Source organism: Eschscholzia californica, unplaced genomic scaffold, assembly GCF_041429995.1.
Source record: "Eschscholzia californica isolate CP2 unplaced genomic scaffold, dmEscCali1.0.p SCAF_1, whole genome shotgun sequence".
In the NCBI taxonomy this organism is placed as follows: domain Eukaryota; kingdom Viridiplantae; phylum Streptophyta; class Magnoliopsida; order Ranunculales; family Papaveraceae; genus Eschscholzia; species Eschscholzia californica.
This window is the reverse complement of record NW_028238198.1, coordinates 81,748,066-81,768,093: the sequence shown is the minus strand read 5'-3', so window position 1 is coordinate 81,768,093 and position 20,028 is coordinate 81,748,066. Positions and strand designations below refer to the sequence as shown.

The 20,028-nt window shown below is 36.4% G+C and overlaps 2 protein-coding genes and 1 long non-coding RNA gene across 5 annotated transcripts; 1 reads left to right on the top strand and 2 right to left on the bottom strand.

Moving 5' to 3' along the window:
• Positions 1–3,042: 3,042 nt before the first annotated feature.
• Positions 3,043–17,451, bottom strand: LOC147569902 (replication protein A 70 kDa DNA-binding subunit A-like). 2 transcript variants are annotated; one of them, XM_086656460.1, is made up of 4 exons: positions 17,412–17,451; positions 6,261–6,517; positions 5,841–6,150; positions 3,043–5,610 (listed from the first exon to the last, which is right to left on the bottom strand). In XM_086656460.1, exons 3-4 carry the CDS (start codon positions 6,116–6,118, stop codon positions 3,240–3,242), a joined length of 2,649 nt encoding a protein of 882 aa, XP_086512586.1. In that variant the 5' UTR covers positions 6,119–6,150; positions 6,261–6,517; positions 17,412–17,451; the 3' UTR covers positions 3,043–3,239. The 2 variants fall into 2 exon arrangements, with proteins under 2 accessions (XP_086512586.1, XP_086512585.1); XM_086656459.1 differs by lacking the exon at positions 17,412–17,451 and having other exon boundaries at positions 6,261–6,733.
• LOC147569903 (uncharacterized) lies at positions 13,658–15,479 on the bottom strand. Its single transcript, XM_086656466.1, has 3 exons — positions 15,021–15,479; positions 14,071–14,892; positions 13,658–13,926 (listed from the first exon to the last, which is right to left on the bottom strand). The coding sequence occupies exons 1-3, from the start codon at positions 15,296–15,298 to the stop codon at positions 13,731–13,733; spliced, it is 1,296 nt and encodes a 431-aa protein (XP_086512592.1). The 5' UTR covers positions 15,299–15,479; the 3' UTR covers positions 13,658–13,730.
• A 55-nt stretch (positions 17,452–17,506) lies between the features above and the next one.
• Positions 17,507–20,028, top strand: LOC147569901 (uncharacterized). Of its 2 annotated transcripts, none has more exons than XR_015231365.1 (3): positions 17,507–17,878; positions 19,333–19,524; positions 19,584–20,028. It is a non-coding gene; the product is annotated as an uncharacterized LOC147569901 (long non-coding RNA). The 2 variants fall into 2 exon arrangements; XR_015231364.1 differs by lacking the exon at positions 17,507–17,878 and adding an exon at positions 18,991–19,167.

The following is a 20,028-nucleotide window of genomic DNA, read 5'->3' as shown; positions in this document are numbered from 1 at the left end:
TTCATTAAGTGTAATTTTGACTGTGTTTTATATTTTTGTTTAAATAATAAAAATTTGAGCCCTCGTGTCCCTATGGAAATCGATATATTATAAAAACCAAAGTAGACTTAGTACACACTCGGTTTTAGTTGTTGAATTCTTTGTCTTCTTAAAAAAAACTTTGTTAATGGATCAACCAGAGCAATAAGAGTATGTTACCTAGACAATGCCGCATTAATTTAGACTCGAACTTTGTGCGTGATTCTAAGATCCCCAAATCTAAATACTGAAAAAGAGATGCAATTACCAGAAATATTAATTTTCTAACGCTAATCTTAATTAAATGTAACCTAAAAATAGTGTAACAAAGAGTTGAAACCGTTGACAGTTTGATGAAGAAAGTTTTAGACTACGACTGTGAGTACCATAAAACCAACCTATTTTCCCTCACCGACAAATCTGCCACCCCATCTTAAATTGCCCCCAACCCCACTCTTCTTCTTTTTATAAACAAAAACCAGATTCTGTTTATAATATAAGCTTTTAATATGAACACAAGAAAAATGTCACAACACCAATCACGGAAACTCAAAGGAATCAACAATAAATGTCACATTCACATCTCCCTACCCTATATGGCCCAATCTTTTAGTATTTTGACAAAGTCTTTCACTTGCCCCTTCATTTTTTGCTAAATGTATCCATGATGGGGTTTTTTTCGCGTGAGTGACTCAACAAGTCAAAGATTTTGTCAAACAGGTCGGGTTGGAAGACACTTATCATTTCCATGAGGCCGTCAGGTGTAGGGAACATTTATCATTTCTCTAGTTTAATTTTTTAAGTATCTTAATTCATTCCCTCATCAAAAAAAAAAGTATCTTAATTCATACTTTGGTAATCTTGCTTTGTCTAGTTTTGCAATCAATGGGGCGATTGGCTAAATGCATCCATGAGATTACTTGTTGATTTGATATGAAATGATAGCTTCTAACTTAAACTTCAATGCAAGAATAATGAGTAGTAATTATATAGGCCAGAGTATGCAAACATTAGTTAGTGAACCTAATTTAGCCTATGGTACGTAGAAAAAAAGTGTAATTATGAAAGTAGGTGTTTGATTATACCTTAGAAGAGAAGAGATTAACTATAATGATACTAAAACCAAATTAATTAGTATTATAGATTGACATTGTGTGCTCCTACATTATACAAGTTTCTTTGATTGAATTATTATAATATAACAAAGGCAATCCAACAATTCAATCTAGTTAGACAAACCAATCTTTAGAGATATTGTTAATATGTCCTCTCATTTGGTGTCTCATGTGATCCCTATTAACAAAAAGTAATTGTTAGATTAGGGAGTTGATAGAGCATGGTTGTTGCTGTAGTTAACTAAAGGTGTTCAAGCAATAGAGATTGAGAGAGAGAATTTGAGACCTTTTTTAATATAATTTGACTATCTCTTTTAAGTTTGAGACGGACACATACCACTGTCGGGATTTGATCGAGAATCGGACGGAACAATGACAATTAACAATTAGTGCATGAGTAAACTCAATTTCCAATAAGTATTTGACGGGGTTAAATGAAAAAAAAACCTATATATTTTCAGCAATCTATTTTTTCTCGCACGGGACGGAAAATACAACTATAGTACTATACCAATTAGTATTGACCCGAATATGACACACATATTTTCTACTTTGAGCCTACTATATGTCATCTTCAGGCACAAAAATCAGGCCAAGTAGCATTATGAATTAATGAAATGCATATTGTATGGAGGAGGTGGTCCAACAAATAAACGGTGGACAAATAAATGGTGGATGGACCACAAAAGTCATATGAATTACCATGTGGAATTTGTTTTTGCCGTGTCTAATATTATATATAATTCGACTGAGTTAATTATGCTTTCCGATGATGACGGCGGATTTTTTCAATGGTGATGACGGTTTTCCAGTGATGACAACGGTTTTCCGGCGACGGTTTCCGACGACAATGACGGTTTTCCGGCAAGAGCGACGGAGATTTATATTAGTTTTTTATTCTGTATTATTTAATATTTTGTATTATTATTTCTTTTTGTCGACCTTTAGGGTTTTATTCGCGACCTTTAGGGTCTTCTTATTCACGACCTTCAGGGTCTTTTCATTCTCGACCTTTAGGGTCATTTTATTGAGTCTGTGTCTAGTCCCATTTCTTTCTCTTCATGAGGCACTTTACATTTAAAGGTATGTAACTCTCATGAAGTTTTCATAGGAGAGAAATAAGAATGATGTATCATCCATGTAAACAATGTGATTTTGTCACTTTTAATGGAAATGGTTCCCTTAGTTTCAAAAAAAAAAAAAAAAAAAATATTATATATAATTGAGACCAAGAGGGGTTGCAATGGCACATGCATTCCCAGCTAAGGGAACAAATAAATTTGAAAGAGACAGAAACTATCAATGTTAGGGTTCAAATAGTATAACGATAAAGAAATGAAACATCCTCTCATGTTTCTTATCCATCTACTTGATATTTTGAAAATACGTCGGTACTAGTTATAGGTCTAGATATTGTCCAACAATTAATTAATGTCACTTGTTAGGTCCAATAATTATTAGGAAAAAATCGGAGTTTCCGTAGCTATGAGTGATACAGATGGTTTGATGAGAAGTACCGTATGTCAGAGGTGATTCATACTGCAGCTCCTCTAAGCCTTCCAGTCAGTGGTCGGTGGGCCGACTCTAAGATGAATATTCGACCTTCTTGGAGAGCCTGCTAGTAGTTTTACTTCCAGTAGATACTTACATAACATGTCCAATTCATAGATTTGTGCCTGTCTTTATACAATTACATACCCAATTATCTATTTTCGAAAGAGGATTAAAGTAGTGAACCTTTTACTGACCATTATAGAACAAGTAGGTCAATTCAGACCAAGATCCTGTTTTGATTGGAATTCAAAACTATTCAGGGATGCAATAATATTACTCTACTACTGTTATGATTATAATAGTAATAATCTGCAGTTCAAAATCCAAATCGAACAGACACCTCTGAATCACAATCTTCGAAATCAAACATTTTCTAATAAAGAGATTACCAGTTCATTACTGTACATTAAACATAACTCATAAACACTTCTAAAACAAAAGCATTCGCAAAGCCTTAACTAAAATAAGTCTTACTCCTACTGACAATGGATTTGCCAAGAGGATAAAACAAGACGATATATAATCCTACAATTCAAACAACATATTAAAAACTTAGAAACCGCCTACCCGTTCATTAGATATACCTCCGTATCTGCCAGTTTGCCCATTACCACCACCATAGACAGAAGACGTGGAATTAGTACCTGGACAGTCTCTGGCCCAATGCCCACTCTTATGACATTTGTAGCATTCTCCAGATACTCCACCACCAGTACCACCGCCATGTCCACCACCACCATATCCACCTCCACCAGCAGCTCCAAGAGATTGAGGCCTATTTGCATAGCCACCTTGTCCACCTCCATTTGACTGTGCTTCTCTTTTTACGATGCCTGGGCAGTTCCGAGAATTATGGCCAGTGCCACCACAACTGTTGCAGCTCAGGTACACACCTGTACTCGCCATAGAAGGATTATTAGTACTGCTATAAGTGTTTCCATATTGTGCCGTCTGATTTGCTGGTGTCCCCATATCTTTACCGAAATTGTTTCTACTCCCCGTGGAGTTCATAGCAGCAGGCATTGATTGTCTCAATCCTGCATTTTGATGCTCAACTTTGTTACTTGTTCCAGCTCCAGTAGTATCTTCAAGTCCGAATTTATTCATCAAATCCAAAAGAATCTTGGATTCAGACGAGAAATTTAGCTTCTCTGCCTTGACTACTGTACACTTCACTCGTTGTTCATCGTTATAAATCTCCTCTTTCACTTTTAACTTGAAAATATAGGGATTAAAGACAATGCTCCTTATAATGTCCATGAATTTTTCGTCATCTTCTTCCTTTAAATGATACAAATCCTTAGCTGAGATGCCCATAATCTCCTCACCAGATTCTTGGAATGCAGTTACATAAGCAATACCCGTGAAGTCTTGTATTTGTAGCTGTAGAATGTACCTGAAATCACACTGAGGAACCGACTTATCACACCTGTCGCACCGCCATTGCCCATCTCCGTTGTTAATAACTTTTTTGTTGCATTGACGATCTCCAACCATGAGAGGACAGGCTGTGTAAACAAAATTTTCAGTCTTCACAAATGAAATTCTAGCACTAACAGTGATCCAATCTGGTTTCTCTGATGTCCCGAGTCGCTCGTCCTTGATTTGGGATATAAGTTTTCGTACTGTCCTCCCCATTCCTGATGATTCCCTAGAAATGGAGACTGAAGGAGTATTATTTCCCTCCGCCTCAAACCATGCTTTTAGTTCATGGGCCTCGAGAAAGTCCGGCTCTATAAATAACTGACTCGAGGGAAGTGTTCCCACTGATTTTCCATTGAACTCACTAATTCTTCCAGCTTTAACTGCCACAACAGGATATACTCCAGAATCAACCATATTTTGGAGCTGTTGACCTTCTGCATTGCAAAAACTTCCCCACAAAGTCAACTCCACACTTCGACCTGACATGTCTTTTAACTGGAGAGTTTTCTTCAGTGTTTCAGTACCATCTTTCTTCATAATGGGTGTAGTGAGATTTATTGATGAAACCACACCAATTACATCCACGAAGGAATTGTTTTGCATGCTCTCAATTTCACTGATAGGACGGAAACGAAACTGCTGCCTTTTTATATTGTTGTCATCCTCCACACAAAGCTGAACTCTTGAAGAATTCTCTAGATAAATCTCATACTCATTGTTAAGGTGGTTGAAGCTCTTGGAGGCTGGTTTCAACATTCCATTCGACAGCATATAGACTTTCCCAGCTTCGATCTGACTATAAAATTGATCAGCTACAGCATTAAAGCATGTTACCTGTATTTCTCCACCCTCGGCATCAAGAAGATCAAAAGAAAAAACTTTCCCTGCCCCCCTCGCATTCGTGTAGGTTCTCAGCTCACTCTTTGATGTTACCCTTGCCTTAATCGTCCACCTACCCTGGTATGGATTCAAGGCCCTAATTGGGATTTCCCTTGCAGGAGCTTCATTCTTAGCTATGGGACCTCTGTTCATGTAAACTGGTGGCGGTTTGTACACTGGTTGCACGGGACGAACAGGGTGAGAGTTGAAGGGAACCTGAGACCCTGATGTTTTAACGTTGTTTTGATTTCTGTTTTGATCACCATAGTTTCCAGACAGTGGTGCTGCTCCCTGAAACCTTGGACCAGTGGAAACATATCCTCCTGTGTTACTGTTGTTAGGAATTGACCCAACAGAAGATTGAGGGTACGAGATATTGTCTGAATTGGTTTGGTTTAGTTGAGCTCTACCGTTCACGTTTCGGTTTGGGGAGGGACCACTCGGAACTGAAGCATCGGCAGAGTATGACTGCTGATGATTTCCTGCAGCCATCCCTGGTTGCTCCATCTGTGGTTGAGCTTGTGGGGCAGAACCAGCAGCACCTTGCACAAATTGCTTTGGCTGTCCAATCGGATCACACTTCTCCAGTATCACATTCAAAGAAATGATAATTATAATCCTGATTAGAACATACAAAAAATTATAATGTAAGAACAGAAACGACAAATCGTGTTGCTTTAAGTAGTGCAAGTATAATTAAAGTTAAAGTTTTTATTTCAGAGCAATTGGTATCGAAACAAAAACCCCACAAAAAAGGGTTAGTTAAAGTTAAAGTTTTTAGTTCATCAATTCATCCTGAAAGACCTAGGCAGATAGTAGCAAGAATAAATCTTGAAGTTATGAACTCACTTTCGATTCTGAATGGTTTGGCTGACAAACTCAAGCAATTGAACAACAGATCCTTTTTGCAATTTTCCAGAAGAAACCAAATTATTCATCTGAGTCGCTAGCATCCCTTGCTGAGTATGAGTTCCATCGGAAAGCAACAACCGATACCTATCAGAAGTAGATTGTTGCGAACTTAATAACTTCAAATCTGCAATTTGAACAATGGGTTTGAACTCGTTTCCTTCAAAACCTCCCTCACATATCATTGGAATCGCATTATTAGTGAGATTCACCGTCATTTCTTAACTTTGTAGTAGCAGAAAAGTAAACCCTAGGTCAAATATCATCAGACAAACAACAAGCAAAAGGAGAAAATCAAAATCAAACCAAAAGCTAAGAAACGATTTAAATGAAATTTGATCTTTGATTAGGTTATCTTACCAGGTTCAGTCGATGATGAGTCCTTTAGTCTTCTTATAGTCTGATGACGATTGAAGTTCTGTAACTCTTGAAACGGAATAGATCAATTGAAAAACTGAAACTTTAGAATCGTTTTAGACATGTAGAGTGGAGTAGAGAGAGAAAGATATGAAACCCTAGAATGGGAACGCCCACGTTCTATAGAAGGAAACCGCGGAATCTAGGTTTTGAGAGATGAGGGGATTTGAGTTTTGGCGGTAGAGAGAAATTGTGCCGCGCTTCTAAAGGCTTTGGGTTGTTATTTGGTGCTTTTGGAGTTCTGTAACTATTTTGCTACTAGAGTTTTAGCACCCTTGATGACCAAAAGTTGTAACAACTCCGACTATAGGTGTTTGCCGGGGCTCGCCCCCACGTGATCGGCCCGTTTCAGGAAGGGGCGGAAAAAGGGCAGGCTGGGCTGGGTTGTGTGTGGGTGGGGAATGGTGGGTGAGTCCTGTGACCCGAAGATGACCGTCCAGACTCCAGATTATGAAAAGCCCGAGGGTAAAATGAGCCCGAGTCGGGATTACCCGACCCACTACAACAGATTCTAGTAGTCGGGACACTGCTAAGCCCATCTAACCAAGTCCCGTTATACCTAGTAATTAGGGATCCGTTGGACATGAAGGGGCCTCCCCTAACTGACGCCCCTTCGTTCCCTATATAACCACCCCCTATTTACTTCCGTCACCACTTTTCATGGAAAAATGAGTCAAAGATCCATAAAATCCTCCTTTAATGGGCTAAAAATCCAGGGCAGAAACAAAATAAGATGCAGGTCCAAATTACCTAGAGTTGCTAAGCCCAAGGAAAAAGTGACAATGATTTTTTCTCTAATACCCCAAACACCCTTCAAGCTTATTTATCTACCTTCTTCTCTGTTTTTTGTTTCTCTCTCTACACCTTTATCTCTCCTTAATTATCTCCCTTTTCTCTCTCTACTTTAACTTTCCAGATTCAAAAAAATAAATATTTAGATCTAGATTTTTGGGTGTTTGGTTTTCTCCGAGAACACAACTGCTTCCATCAACATTTCTTCACGGCATAGACCTAGTTAGATTTAAATTTGTTTTTTATTCATATTGATCACCAACAAGTTTAGCTTAAGATTCTGGAGAGAGATTCGTTAATTTTAGAGAGAGATTCATCACCAAGTTTAAATCTGGGTTTTTAATCTCTCGAGCAGTACAAGAAGCTTAAAATCAACAAAAGATTTATATCAAAATTTTATCTAGGCCGAAGACCAGAGATGTTTTAGAGGAGATTCATTACCAAGTTCAGATCTGGTCATTTTCTTTTGGGTGAAGACCAAAGAGGTTTAGATCAAAATTCAAGACCCTAATTTCATTCTTATTAATTGATTTGTAGGATTGAAATTCTTTACATGTGTGAATCAAAATTGTTTCATATATGTAAATGAAGTTTTCTGAATTTTTCTGATACATTTGATTATGATATTGAGAATGTTTTTTTACGTACAAATTTGTGTTTTTTTGTTGAAGATGATGATGATAAATGTTAATTTTAGAGGAAATTCATTACCAAGTTTTCGAGGAAATGTAATGTACATTCCTCAGTTCCCACTACATTTTATCGTTCCCAGTCAGTTCCCACGTTTCCTTGTTATGTGGAAGTTTACTGTACATGTTTTAGTTTACTGTACGAAAGATTGTTGAATGAAAAATCTAGTACGAAAATCGGAAGTATCTAATACTTTTATAGAGAAAAAAATATCTTGATCTGTTCTACGAAAGGAAAGTTTAGAAAGAGAATGGCGTCTAAATTTGATACATTATAACAACCAGATTTACGTGCGTTTTTAGATTTTTGTTTACCGAAACTTCATTAAAAAATCTTCCAACATATAAGGCAAGAATGTGTGAGAGAAGGAAAGTAGTTAAGATTAGAGAGAGAAGATATGCTTCAAAAAGAAAAATATGAAAAGAGAAAAATCTGGAGAGGAAATATGAAAAAGGAATAAATTTTTAGATAGAGCTAAAATAGGAAAAATCCGGATAGAAATTTCAAATTGGAAAAGAAAGAATAATATTTGAGAGAAGAAACGTATACCACATTTTATTATATACTGTACATAACATAATGTACAGTACGTAAAACAATTCTGATATATAAGAAAATTCCCAGTACAAAAAGCATCCAGTACACAACCAAATGACTAGTACATTAAACAATTTCGGTTACACAAGAAAATTCCCTGTACAAAAGTGTCTCGTACATAACTAAATGGCTAGTACATAGAATAATTCCCAGTACACAAGACAATTCCCAGTACAAAAGTGTCTAGTACATAACCAAATGGCCAACACATAAAACAATTTTTGGTACAAAAGTGTCTAGTAAATAACCAAATGCCCAGAGAGGATCAAATCAATTGGAAACTACCAAAAAATATATGGAAACAAATCAATGAAAAACAACCAAAAATGGGGAAAATTTAAATTTAAAAAGTAGAAAATCTGGAGGAAAAAATGAAAAGAGAAAGAAATCTGTTGAAATTTGAACGAGAACCAAATGACAAATTTGAACGATTTCTAAACTAAGCTAGGAGAGGTATATGACATTGAAAAATATACAGTACATAATCAAATGGGCAGTACATAAAACAATTCCCGGTACACAATAAAATTCCCAGGTCAAAAGTGTCTATTACATAACCAAATAGGTAGTACATAAAATAATTTCCGATACACAAGATAATTCCCAGTACAAATGTTTCTTGTACATTCTTTTAGGTGACCAATACGTGGACAACCATTTTTTGTATATGGACAACAATTTTTGGGTCCGATGCGAGTCAATTATGTTTGACTTAGTTGACGTTGATTTAATAAGGGGACAACTCCACCGGACACTAAATATTAACACTTACTAATTTGTGGACCATTAACAACACACAATAATTAAAATTAAAAAACCTAATTTCTTCAACCTAGGATATATTCAGTTCATGTTTTTTTTTTGAAGAATTCACCCTAACTTAATTTCTTATTCTTCCCTAAACAACCATTACCCATCTCTCTCTCTCTCTCTCTCTCTCTCTCGACTACCAGCAAATCTAAAGGATATATTCAGTTCATGTTATTATATGAAGTTATGAACCCTAGCTTGATTTCTTATTCTTCCATAAACAACCATTATCCATCTATCTCTCTCTAATAAACTACCACCATTTCTAAAGGAGATATATATTCAGTTCATGTTATTATATGAAACCTAGCTTAATTTCTACTCTTCCACAAACAACCATCACTCATCTCTTTTTCTCTCTCTACTACCATCAATTATATAACAATATGACTAGTTTGATGAAGAAGATGTCGTGGAGTGAAGATGTTATGTTGGTAAGGGAGTTCCATGTAAATTTGAAGTGGAAGCCAGAAGGTCATGAGAGATTCAACATGAAGCAAATCCCCGAAACAACTGCATATCACTGCTACTGTTTCAGAGAAAAGCCACGAAACAGTAGCAGTGATTGCTACTCTTTGTGGGTGAATTCGAAACAAACAGAAGCAGTTTCTGTTCGTCTTTCATGGATTTGCTTGTTGTTTGATCCAAAAATATGATTTTTAGGGTTTTTTTTTATTTGGAATAAAAGACAAGTAAATTTTGATCCAAGAAAATAATGTCTCTCCATAGTTTCTCTCTGCAAATTTGTAGGTGATGAAGAAGAACAAGGTCTAGGGTTTATGGAACAAAAGAGAGAAGACTTCAATTAAAATCTCTAATTCTTAGAGGACAAGAGTGAAAAATAATAGAGTGTTGTCCCCTTAAAATGATTGTCCATATAAAATTAGTAATTTTTTTAGTTGTCCATATAAAATAGTTGTCCATATAAGAAAATTAGTCGTCCATATATTGGTCACCTTCTTTTATATACACTACAAAATGTACACTTATAGAGTTTTTAAGTGAAGTTTGTTGAGGGTCTGTAATTAGGGTGCATACCTCTATGTAGGGTACATGAAATAATGTCGAGTATATAATTTTATTTACAGTGAAAGAAATAATGTCGGGTGCATAAATATATGTATAGTACATAAATTTGTTCTGCAAAAGAATATATTTGCAATGCAAGATTTTATATACTGTAATCAAAACAATTGGGGTAATATCACAACCAATTTGTATAGGAAAATATCTACCGAGAAAAAAATTGTGTAGAACGGTATAAAATTGTATAAAACATTATATGTACAATGAAACAAATACATGGGAAACTACTTAGTTTTTTTTCCTAGGGTTTTGTTCTCTACATTCCTTTGTTCTTCCATTTCTCCCGTTTTGTCTCCAACGTAGATCTCGCATTTCTGGCTTTATTGGAACCTTTTCCCTAATTTTGTGGGTGTGTTAGTTTTTTGCCATAAAACGTTGGAGCCTACTGCTTCTTCTGGAGCCTTCGTCCACCCCCTTTGATTTCTCTAGGAGTTTGCTCGCCTTTGCAAGTGCTTGCTGAAAAGGATGAACAGTCAGTGGTAAATACATTTGTATCAGAACCATCCAGTGTATATGTACAGGGAACAAACATGTATACAAGAGACGGAATTCGTGTACATGATAATAGTTTACTCACAATTATTTCTCAGGAAGATAATTTGTAAACAATATAACATTTTCAAGTGAACAATGTACATGGAACCAAATAGCACATTTAGTACATGTTGTAATGTTCTCTGAATAGTTGGCTGGACAGGAAAAAAAAATCAATGATATACTACGAAACAAGTCAGGTGCGAGAATGTCCTAGTACATCGATTTATTTACTGTAAATTTATTGATTGGTGGTGCATAGGTAAATTTACCGGAAAGAAAATAGTTTACAAGATGTGAAATTATGTACCAGGAACAAAATTGTGTAAATCCGTATAACATTTTAAATGCATAGGTAAATTTAACGTCCAACCAAGGATTTACAGTGAATTGTGTTACTTGTGTAAGAACCATTAAAAATTTCTCAGTCCATCATACACTGCAATATGAACAGGGAATTTCTAAGATTTAGGGTTCTTAAATATAATAAAGGAGGAAAGTTTTTTTAGATTTAGGGTTCTTACAAAAAAAACAAACTAGAAAGTTTCTAAGATTTAGGAATCTTAAATAAAATAAAAGAGGAAACCTTTTTCAGATTTAGGGTTCTTACAAAAATACAAATTAAAAAGTTTTGCAGATTTAGGGTTCTTAAATAAAAATAAAAAAACACAAAATTTCTTCGATTTAGGGTTTGTTTTGCATAATGGAAAGTTGAGAATCAAAACACATTCACAAGAAGACAACATGTAAAATAGGTTGAAAAAACAAAAACACAAAGGTCTTTAAAGAGCAGAAACACAAAATCAAATCTCAATATTTCTTCCCCAAATCAACAAAAGATCATTGATTTAATTTTTAACAAAAACAAAAAGAACAGGTTGAAGAATGAAGAGGAAACTTACTGTTTCTTAGTGTTATTTATTGTTCTTGGTTGATCAGTGGTGAAAAGGGGATTTAAAGCAGACTTAGGGTTTTTCTGTTTAATCTTGGTGATAGAGTAGGAGAAACTTACTGCTTTGAAACATATTGTTTGCTGTAAATGTTTTTGTTGCAAAGAAGATAAACTTTTCTATGGAGATTTGTTAGAGAAGAAATGAAGAAGAGAAGTTTTTTTATGCAGATTTGTAGAGAGAGAGAGGGTAGCCGATTTTTAGTAAATGAAGAAGGAAGAGTGGTACTTTAGTAAATACCGAAATTCACAAGGTCGTTCCCGTCTTTCAAATATAGAACCTGACCCGTGGACCTGCATCTCATTCTTTTTCTGACTTGGATTGGGTCCTTATTTATGGGCTTATTTTGGGGCTTTGGCCCAACCCCTCACTTTTCATTACCTCATCTTCTCGCACTTTCTCTTCATTTTAAGACTATTGTAACCTTTAAACTTCTCATCTTCTCACACATTATCTTACTTCATCTTCAAACTCTTTTAACCTTCGAGTAGACTCATCTTCAGACTCTCTTAACCTCCAAGCTAAGTTTCTTTGGTAAGGTTTTTGTTTGTATCTTTTGTTTTTATTTGATTCTTTTTGTTATAACCTAGTTTTAAAAGATGTAATGTTTTTTCAATATAATTATTGTCACTAGATTAATGAAATTCAAATCAGATTTTGTTTATAAAAAAGTATCTAATTTTTACTTCGAGCAACACAGTGCTCGATTGTCCTACGACGTTGAAACTCAAGCAGGCTTGCGGACACTTCCGGATCACGACCACCCCAATGATAAAATATGTCTGACCCTATCTACCTGATGCGCCTAGTGGTCTTGTGGATTGTAACCCATCGGACCCGACTCTTAATATAGATTGTCCGACCTCAAACATGCATGCCCATTCCCCACTTCTAGGGCCGCTATGACGCGCGACACTCTCAAATTGGGGTCAGACGATTGAGTCTTGACCTGTCAAAGGGAGCAACTCAAATTGGGGTCAGACAAATGAGGCTCGACCTGTCAAAGGGAGCAACGTACCCAAGAGGAATGTCGTGTTGGACAACCAAACCCCGTGAAACTTTTTTTTATGTATATTTGATATGTTTTTACGTAACTTTTTCAGTGAAACGATATGTTTTTACATAGTACATTAATACATATGTACCTTATATGATTATAACCTATCATATGCTAAACAACAAAGTCTCTGGTACACATTCTTTTACCTTCTCAAACATTGATTTGATCATTTAAAAAACTTTCAGAATATAGTTAACCACATAAAAATTTGTAAAAGAAAGTTACAAGTAAGCACAAGTATCGGCCCACCCCAACCCAATCAAACTCTGATTACATGTTTCTTAAAGATAATTAAATTATAATTAATAACTTCTAAATAAATAAAAGTTGAATTTTGAGGAAACAAGAAAGATTTTAGAAGTACAAAATTTCAAAAGTTAGAAAAACAAAACAAATTCCAAACACACTTTCTCTCTCCATCCTTCCCTTTGTTTTTCTATCTCTAAGTTGAAATTAAACTTTAAAATTCATTTCCACTGGTTGGTATTGTGATTCAAATTTAAACAAACTCTCCACGTGGGTATAGTAGCAAATGGGTCTTAGGTTTAGTAATCAGTCAACCATTTTGAAAAAGATTTGAAAAATGATAGAGAACAAGAAAATCCAGAAATACTCTAGACATACATCCTGATCCTGTGTGGCTTGTTGTGATTCGTGTTTTTGATGATTATGCCACATAAGATGTATGTCTAGAATATGTCTGAATTTTCTTGTTCTCTATTAATTCTCGTAGTCAATTTACAAGGAATGAAATGACCATAAACAATTTGATTCGTTAAGCTCATTTTGTAACATTTTATTTATGAAATGAATGCTAATTAAAAAACATTAGGCTAGTTAAAAAAATAAAAATAATTAGGCAACTTTTATATGTGCTAATAATACGCATCTTCCTCATTTTATGAAAACTGATAAAGCATTCTTCAACTTTTCTGTTTCCTCTCTTAGTCTTTTGTTCTCTTTTTTCAGCTCCTCAATTTGATTTAACAGCATTTGGCGTTCAAGCTTGTCTCCACCTACACCATTTTCATTAGTAGAACCACCAACCAGCATACCTTGGCTTGTAGATGCCATTAAACGCCTTTGACACCTGCAATTCAGACAACCCTAATTAAATAATCATGTCACTAGATCTATGCAACAGCTGGGCTCTTCCCTTAGTTGTATGTCCAGAGTTTTATCTAGTTTTTAATGTTCCCTATCAAAATCACTAGATTTTAAGATATAAAAATACTCTAATGAATTTAGCTGCTGCTGCAGCTGCAGCAATGAAAGACAACTGGGAACTGAAGCGGAGGCCGCGTGTGACTGCTGCTGCTGCTGCGGCTGCAATGAAAGACCACTGGGAACTGAAGCGGAGGCCGCGTATGACTGCTGCTGCTGCTGCAATGAAAGACCACTGGGAACTGAGGCCGCGTATGACTGCTGCTGCTGCATCTTCTTCAGAAAATCTCCCAGCTGCGTCGTGGAAGGAACACTAGGAACTGAAGCAGAGGCAGCGTATGACTGCTGATGATTTCCTGAAGCCATTCCTGGCCGCTGCATGGTTGGTTGAGCTTGTGTGACAGAACCAGAATTTCCTGCAGCCATTCCCATGGGTGGTTGAGCTTGTGAGGCAGAACCAGCAGCACCTGCAGCCATTCCTGGCTGCTGCATGGGTGGTTGAGCTTGTGTAGCAGAACCAGAATTTCCTGCAGCCATTCCCATGGGTGCTTGAGCTTGTGATGCAGAACCAGCAGCACCTGCAGCCAATCCTGGCTTCCCCATGAGTGGTTGAGTTTGTGGGGCAGAACCGGCATCACCTGCAGCCATTCCCATGGGTGCTTGAGCTTGTGATGCAGAACCAGCAGCACCTGCAGCCAATCCTGGCTTCCCCATGAGTGGTTGAGCTTGTGGGGCAGAACCAGCATCACCTGCAGCCAATCCTGGCTTCCCCATGGGTGGTTGAGTTTGTGGGGCAGAAGCAGTTTGATCACCTTGCATATAATACTGCTTTGGCTGTCCAATTTGATCACACTTATCCAGTATCACATTCATAGAGATGACAATCACAATCCTGATAAAGAAAAATCCAAATTCAAACAAAATAAAGTTAAGTTTTTCAATTCATCTTATATGATTTAACTAGATAATAGAACTATAACAAACCATTATAAAGAAAAGATCTTTTAATTATGAACTCACTTTCGACTCTGAATGGTTTGGCTGACAAACTCAAGCAATTGAACAACAGATCCTTTTTGCAATTTTCCAGAAGAAACCAAATTATTCATCTGAGTCGCTAGCATCCCTTGCTGAGTATGAGTTCCATCGGAAAGCAACAACCGATACCTATCAGAAGTAGATTGTTGCGAACTTAATAACGTCAAACCTATAATTTGAACAATGGGTTTGAACTCGTTTCCTTCAAAAACCCCATTACAAATAGTAGGAATAGCATTGGTAGTGAGATTCACCGTCATGTTGTAACAACTTGGTAGTAGCTGAACAAGAAACCCTAGAGATCAAATATAATCAGAAACCCAACTAAGAAAAGAATATGAAACCCTATAACGGATTAGAGAAAAATATGAAAACCCTAGAATGGATTAAGAGACACGGAGTGGACTGGAGCAGAGAGAAAGATATGAAACCCCTCAACTAAAAAAAGAATATGAAACCCTAGACGGGCAACATCCACCTTTTATAGAAGGAAACCGCGGAATTTATTAGATTTTGAGATAAGGGGAGATTTGAGATTTGGCGGTTGAGAGATATTGTGAGGCGCTTCTACGGGCTTTAGGTTGACAGGTTTTTTTTTTATTATTTTTTTTTTTTTGTAAAAATAGGACTCAACCTATTAGTTTATGCGAGATTTTATAGGCGATGCCAAAAATTGTTAGAGGCTATCTGGTTAATGACAATCCCTATTTTGGTTAAAAGCAATGTGTTTTGAAGCAATGCTTCACCTACTGTTGACATGTCGTCACCAGTCGGCTCTGACCATGCCCTACGAGCTTACTTCAATGATTTTTTTATCGAGTTTGAATGACTTTCAGGGGAAGGAGGATCCATGTCGCCGAGTATTTCGTAAAAGGGTTTTTCCATTGCTTGAAGAACAGAAGACTCCTGAAACAATGAAATCTTCTCCTCCAGATTCTCTTCCATAACAATCTGGTTTATGTACTTAAGTAGCACATTAGAGAAATCACTATTCTCAGGAGAATCATCTTCAGGGCTAACACTCGAAGACGAAGCAAAATTATTAGGGTTTGGATCATCAACAAAAGGGGGGAAACTCACAAAAGTTTGATCAAACTTAGTATCTTTGAGTTTCAACAAGTTCATAAGGTTTTGATAAAAAATAATATCATCGTTGAATTCCATTTCCTCAATAAAACCAATAAAACTCTTTAAAGTGGATCCTTAACCATGTATTCAGAACCATGGAACTACTTACCAACAAGTATAAATTCTTCATGTATTCACAAAAAATATATATTTAGATCCAATCAAATACATCCAACTATCCAAAGTACGAAAAGGGAAACTAAATTCCAAAATCTCTCTCAAATCTCACCAATTTCAACAGCACAATATAAGAAAACAATCATATCAACTATCAATACTTGATTAGATGAAAATGGAGATCGATTTCAAAGTGAAGTGATGAGAGAGAAACAAATAGAGAGGGAAAACAGTAGAGAGAGAAAGCGTACGAAAAACAGAGAAGCTTCTTCATGGAGGTTTTCCCCTTCGACGGGGTTCCTACCGACGAAGGGGATTTTAGAAAGAGAAAGTCGGCCTAAGACTTCTGGCCGGAAGGAAAGAAAAGAGGAAGATCGAGCATTGCCTCTAACCATTCTTAGTCACTTTTTTTGACCAAGTCATGAGTGAAAAATACATTACCTTTAATAGATTTTGACATTGCCTATAAAATTTCCCTTAGTTTATTCATTCATTATTGGGTTAACAATAGATAGTCCATCTCTCCGGATAGCTATAGCAATACAAGGTAGGGGTGATTTCCATCTCAAATTTGAGTTACAATATTTGAATAACCAAATTTGGCTAGTTGTTGGGTCATAAAGTTGCTTTCAAGAGCAATGGACTTAAAATTGATATTCTCGAACGATCTCGCTTCCTTCAAAAACTCCATCGCATATCATTGGAATCGCATTATTAGTTAGATTCACCGTCATTTTTTAACTTGTAGTGGCACAACAAGAAACCCTAGATCAAATAATAATCACACAAACAACAAGCAAAAGGAGAAAATCAAAAATCAAATCAAAAGCTAAGAAACGATTTAAATGAAATTTGATCTTTGATTAGGTTACCTTACCAGGTTCAGTCGATGGGTCCTTTAGTCTTCCTATAGCTTGCTGACGATTGAATTCTGTAACTCTTGAAAGGGATTAGATCAATTAAACAACTGAAACTTTCGAATCGTTTAGAGACACAGAATGGAGTAGAGAGGGAAAGGTATGAAACCCTAGAATGGGAACACCCACGATCTTTAGAAGGAAACCGCGGAATCTAGGTTTTGAGAGATGAGGGGATTTGAGTTTTGGCGGTAGAGAGAAATTGTGCCACGCTTCTAAAGGCTTTGGGTTATTATTTGGTGTTTTTGGAGCAAAAATGATGCTATGCCCGGTTGAATCCCGGCCTCAATCCCGGCCGGGTGACTTGGCAGTCCAACCGGGCATGCATCATGAGTTGGCAGGAGCAAAAAGCTGAGAGAATTTGCTGTTTCGTCTTTGATCCCTCTAATTCATGCCTATTCAAAATAGGTCCTTTTAGTCAACCCAGCTTTTTTTACTCGACCAGGTTAGTTTTCTAGGGGAATTTGGGAGCAAGCAAAAAAGCTAGGGTTTCATTCTTCCCTCTTTCATCAAACTAGGTAAGTTCCAAATCTCTTCTTCTATCAAATACATCTCTCTTACCTACCTATTCTCTTTGCCAAATCTCTATACAAATTTGTAATTTTGTCTCTCTCTCTCTCTACAAATTTGGGAGCAAAAAGCTAGGGTTCTTCATTCTTCCCTCTTTCATCAGACTAGGTAAGTTTCAAATCTCTTCTTCTATCAAATACATCTCTCTTACCTATTTCTTTTTTGCTAAATCTCTATGTCTCTCTCTACTGAACAAGGCAGATTCACAAATGTCAACTGAGGTTCAGTGTTACTGTTAGACTCAAATTCGGCTATTATGCTCATTCGACGGGCTATTATGCTCATTCGACGGATCTATTATAGGATGTTCTAAACTAATTTTGATACTTATTGATTAACATTTATCACGATAACCCTTATGGAGAAATCATTCTATTATTGAATGTTGCCATGTCTGCTAACATGAACTATATAGTTTAATCTTCTCACCGAGCATTTCGTCAAGGGGAATGTATAGCCCTGGTAGAGAAGAAAGAACCTCTAAGATTCAAATAGAAGAACACATCTGCTCAAATAGAGAGACCAAATCACAATTTACTCTACTGTTAAAACGTTAGATGAAACTTGAATTTTGCCATATTTATATGTTATATATGTGCTGAAATTTGATGAAGGTACTCTGTAAGATTTTTCCATATTTGATGAATTTGGGAGAAATTTGCCATATTTATATGTTATATATATGCTGAAATTTGTGAAATTTGTATGAATTCCTTGACGATACATTTGTTGGATATTATGATGTTTATTTGTGAAATTTGTACGACTTCTTTGACGATACATTTGCTGAAATTTGTGGAACATCTTATACATGTCTTGAACCGTATACATTTATTGGATATTATGATGTTTATTTATCATATACACCTTCCTTGACGATTTTTCCCTAAATGTTGCCCTAGATTGGTTCAAATTAGTATGAAATAGGTTCAAATTGGTTCGCCGTCCACTGCAGTAGCCGGCGGGACTAATTGTTAAGTTATCCTGTTAGTTCATGGCTTTTATTTGTTAAATGCTAGTTGAAGCCTTGAGGACTTGGAGTACCCTCAGTTTTGAACTTAAAAACTGGTTCCTATAGGTGTGTTAATAGCCAAAAGTTAGCCATGAAAAGGGGTAATTTTTGTTCTTGGAATGAAGTTTGTTAAACACAATATACATGGTTGCCTTGAAGGAAATATGTTATTTGACATCTTGTTTGTTTGCTGATCCTTTGCCAACATATCCATAAAAAATGAAGTCGAAAACCTATTCCTAGTGGAGAACGACCCTATCAAACATTGGAAGAGAGCAGAACCCCAATGGACAAATTCTTCGTCATGTTGGATAGGGAACTCACCAAGTTAGTCCGATGGGAGGGCCGCTTGCTGAAGCATTGCATTTCTTATGGCCTGTCATTTGTAATTTCCTACGATTCATCTTTACAGCTGCAGAATTTTGTTATACATGAATTTTTTTTATACAGAATTTTATATCTTGTCGCCTAGCTTCTTTGTGAATGGTTGTTGAAGATTAGTGATTTTGTTATGTTATACTGATTTGTTGTATCTACTTATGTTTGTTAGGATAAAGCTGCATCTGTGTACATTGAACTGGCTGGCTGTCATTTGAAGGTTGAGTTGGTCAGTTCGGTTTTGGACACGACTAGCTTATGTACTCTGTTGATGAACGTACTTCATCTCACATATATGCAGTAGCATGAAGCTGCTTCAGCTTATGTTGATGTCGCAAATAGCTACAAAAAAGTTTCGGCTAAGGTGCACATTTTTCTTAGTTTACAAGTGTGCAGCATTTATCTCGTTGTTCTGAATTGAAGTTGTGTCCCAAAGTGGAAGGATGATGCTATGCCCGGTGGAAGGCGAAAGTGGAAGCTTCCTAACTGCAGGACTGGGTGGTCTTATAGGGAAGCTTCCTAACTACATGACTTGGTGTATAATGGAAGACTATTGGGCAATGTCCCTACTGACGGAACCTTATTGCCCAAAGCAGGAGACTTGGGACAACAAAGAGCACGCACATTGCAGGATTATGGCGAAGGTCTTAACTTTGCCCTGGAGTCTGTAAAATCTCACTAAGTTGTAGTGTTGTGATGTCCTTACTCTGGAAGTTTTTGTTTTGAATCCATTGTTTTGAGTAAATATTAACAAGAAATCTTACTCAAATTTTTAGGTTTGTAATCGGTTAATGAGTTGGTTCTTGTTTTCTCACTTCATAACTTAAGACATTTCTCAAATGATAACTCGAGGCATTTCGGTCTAAAA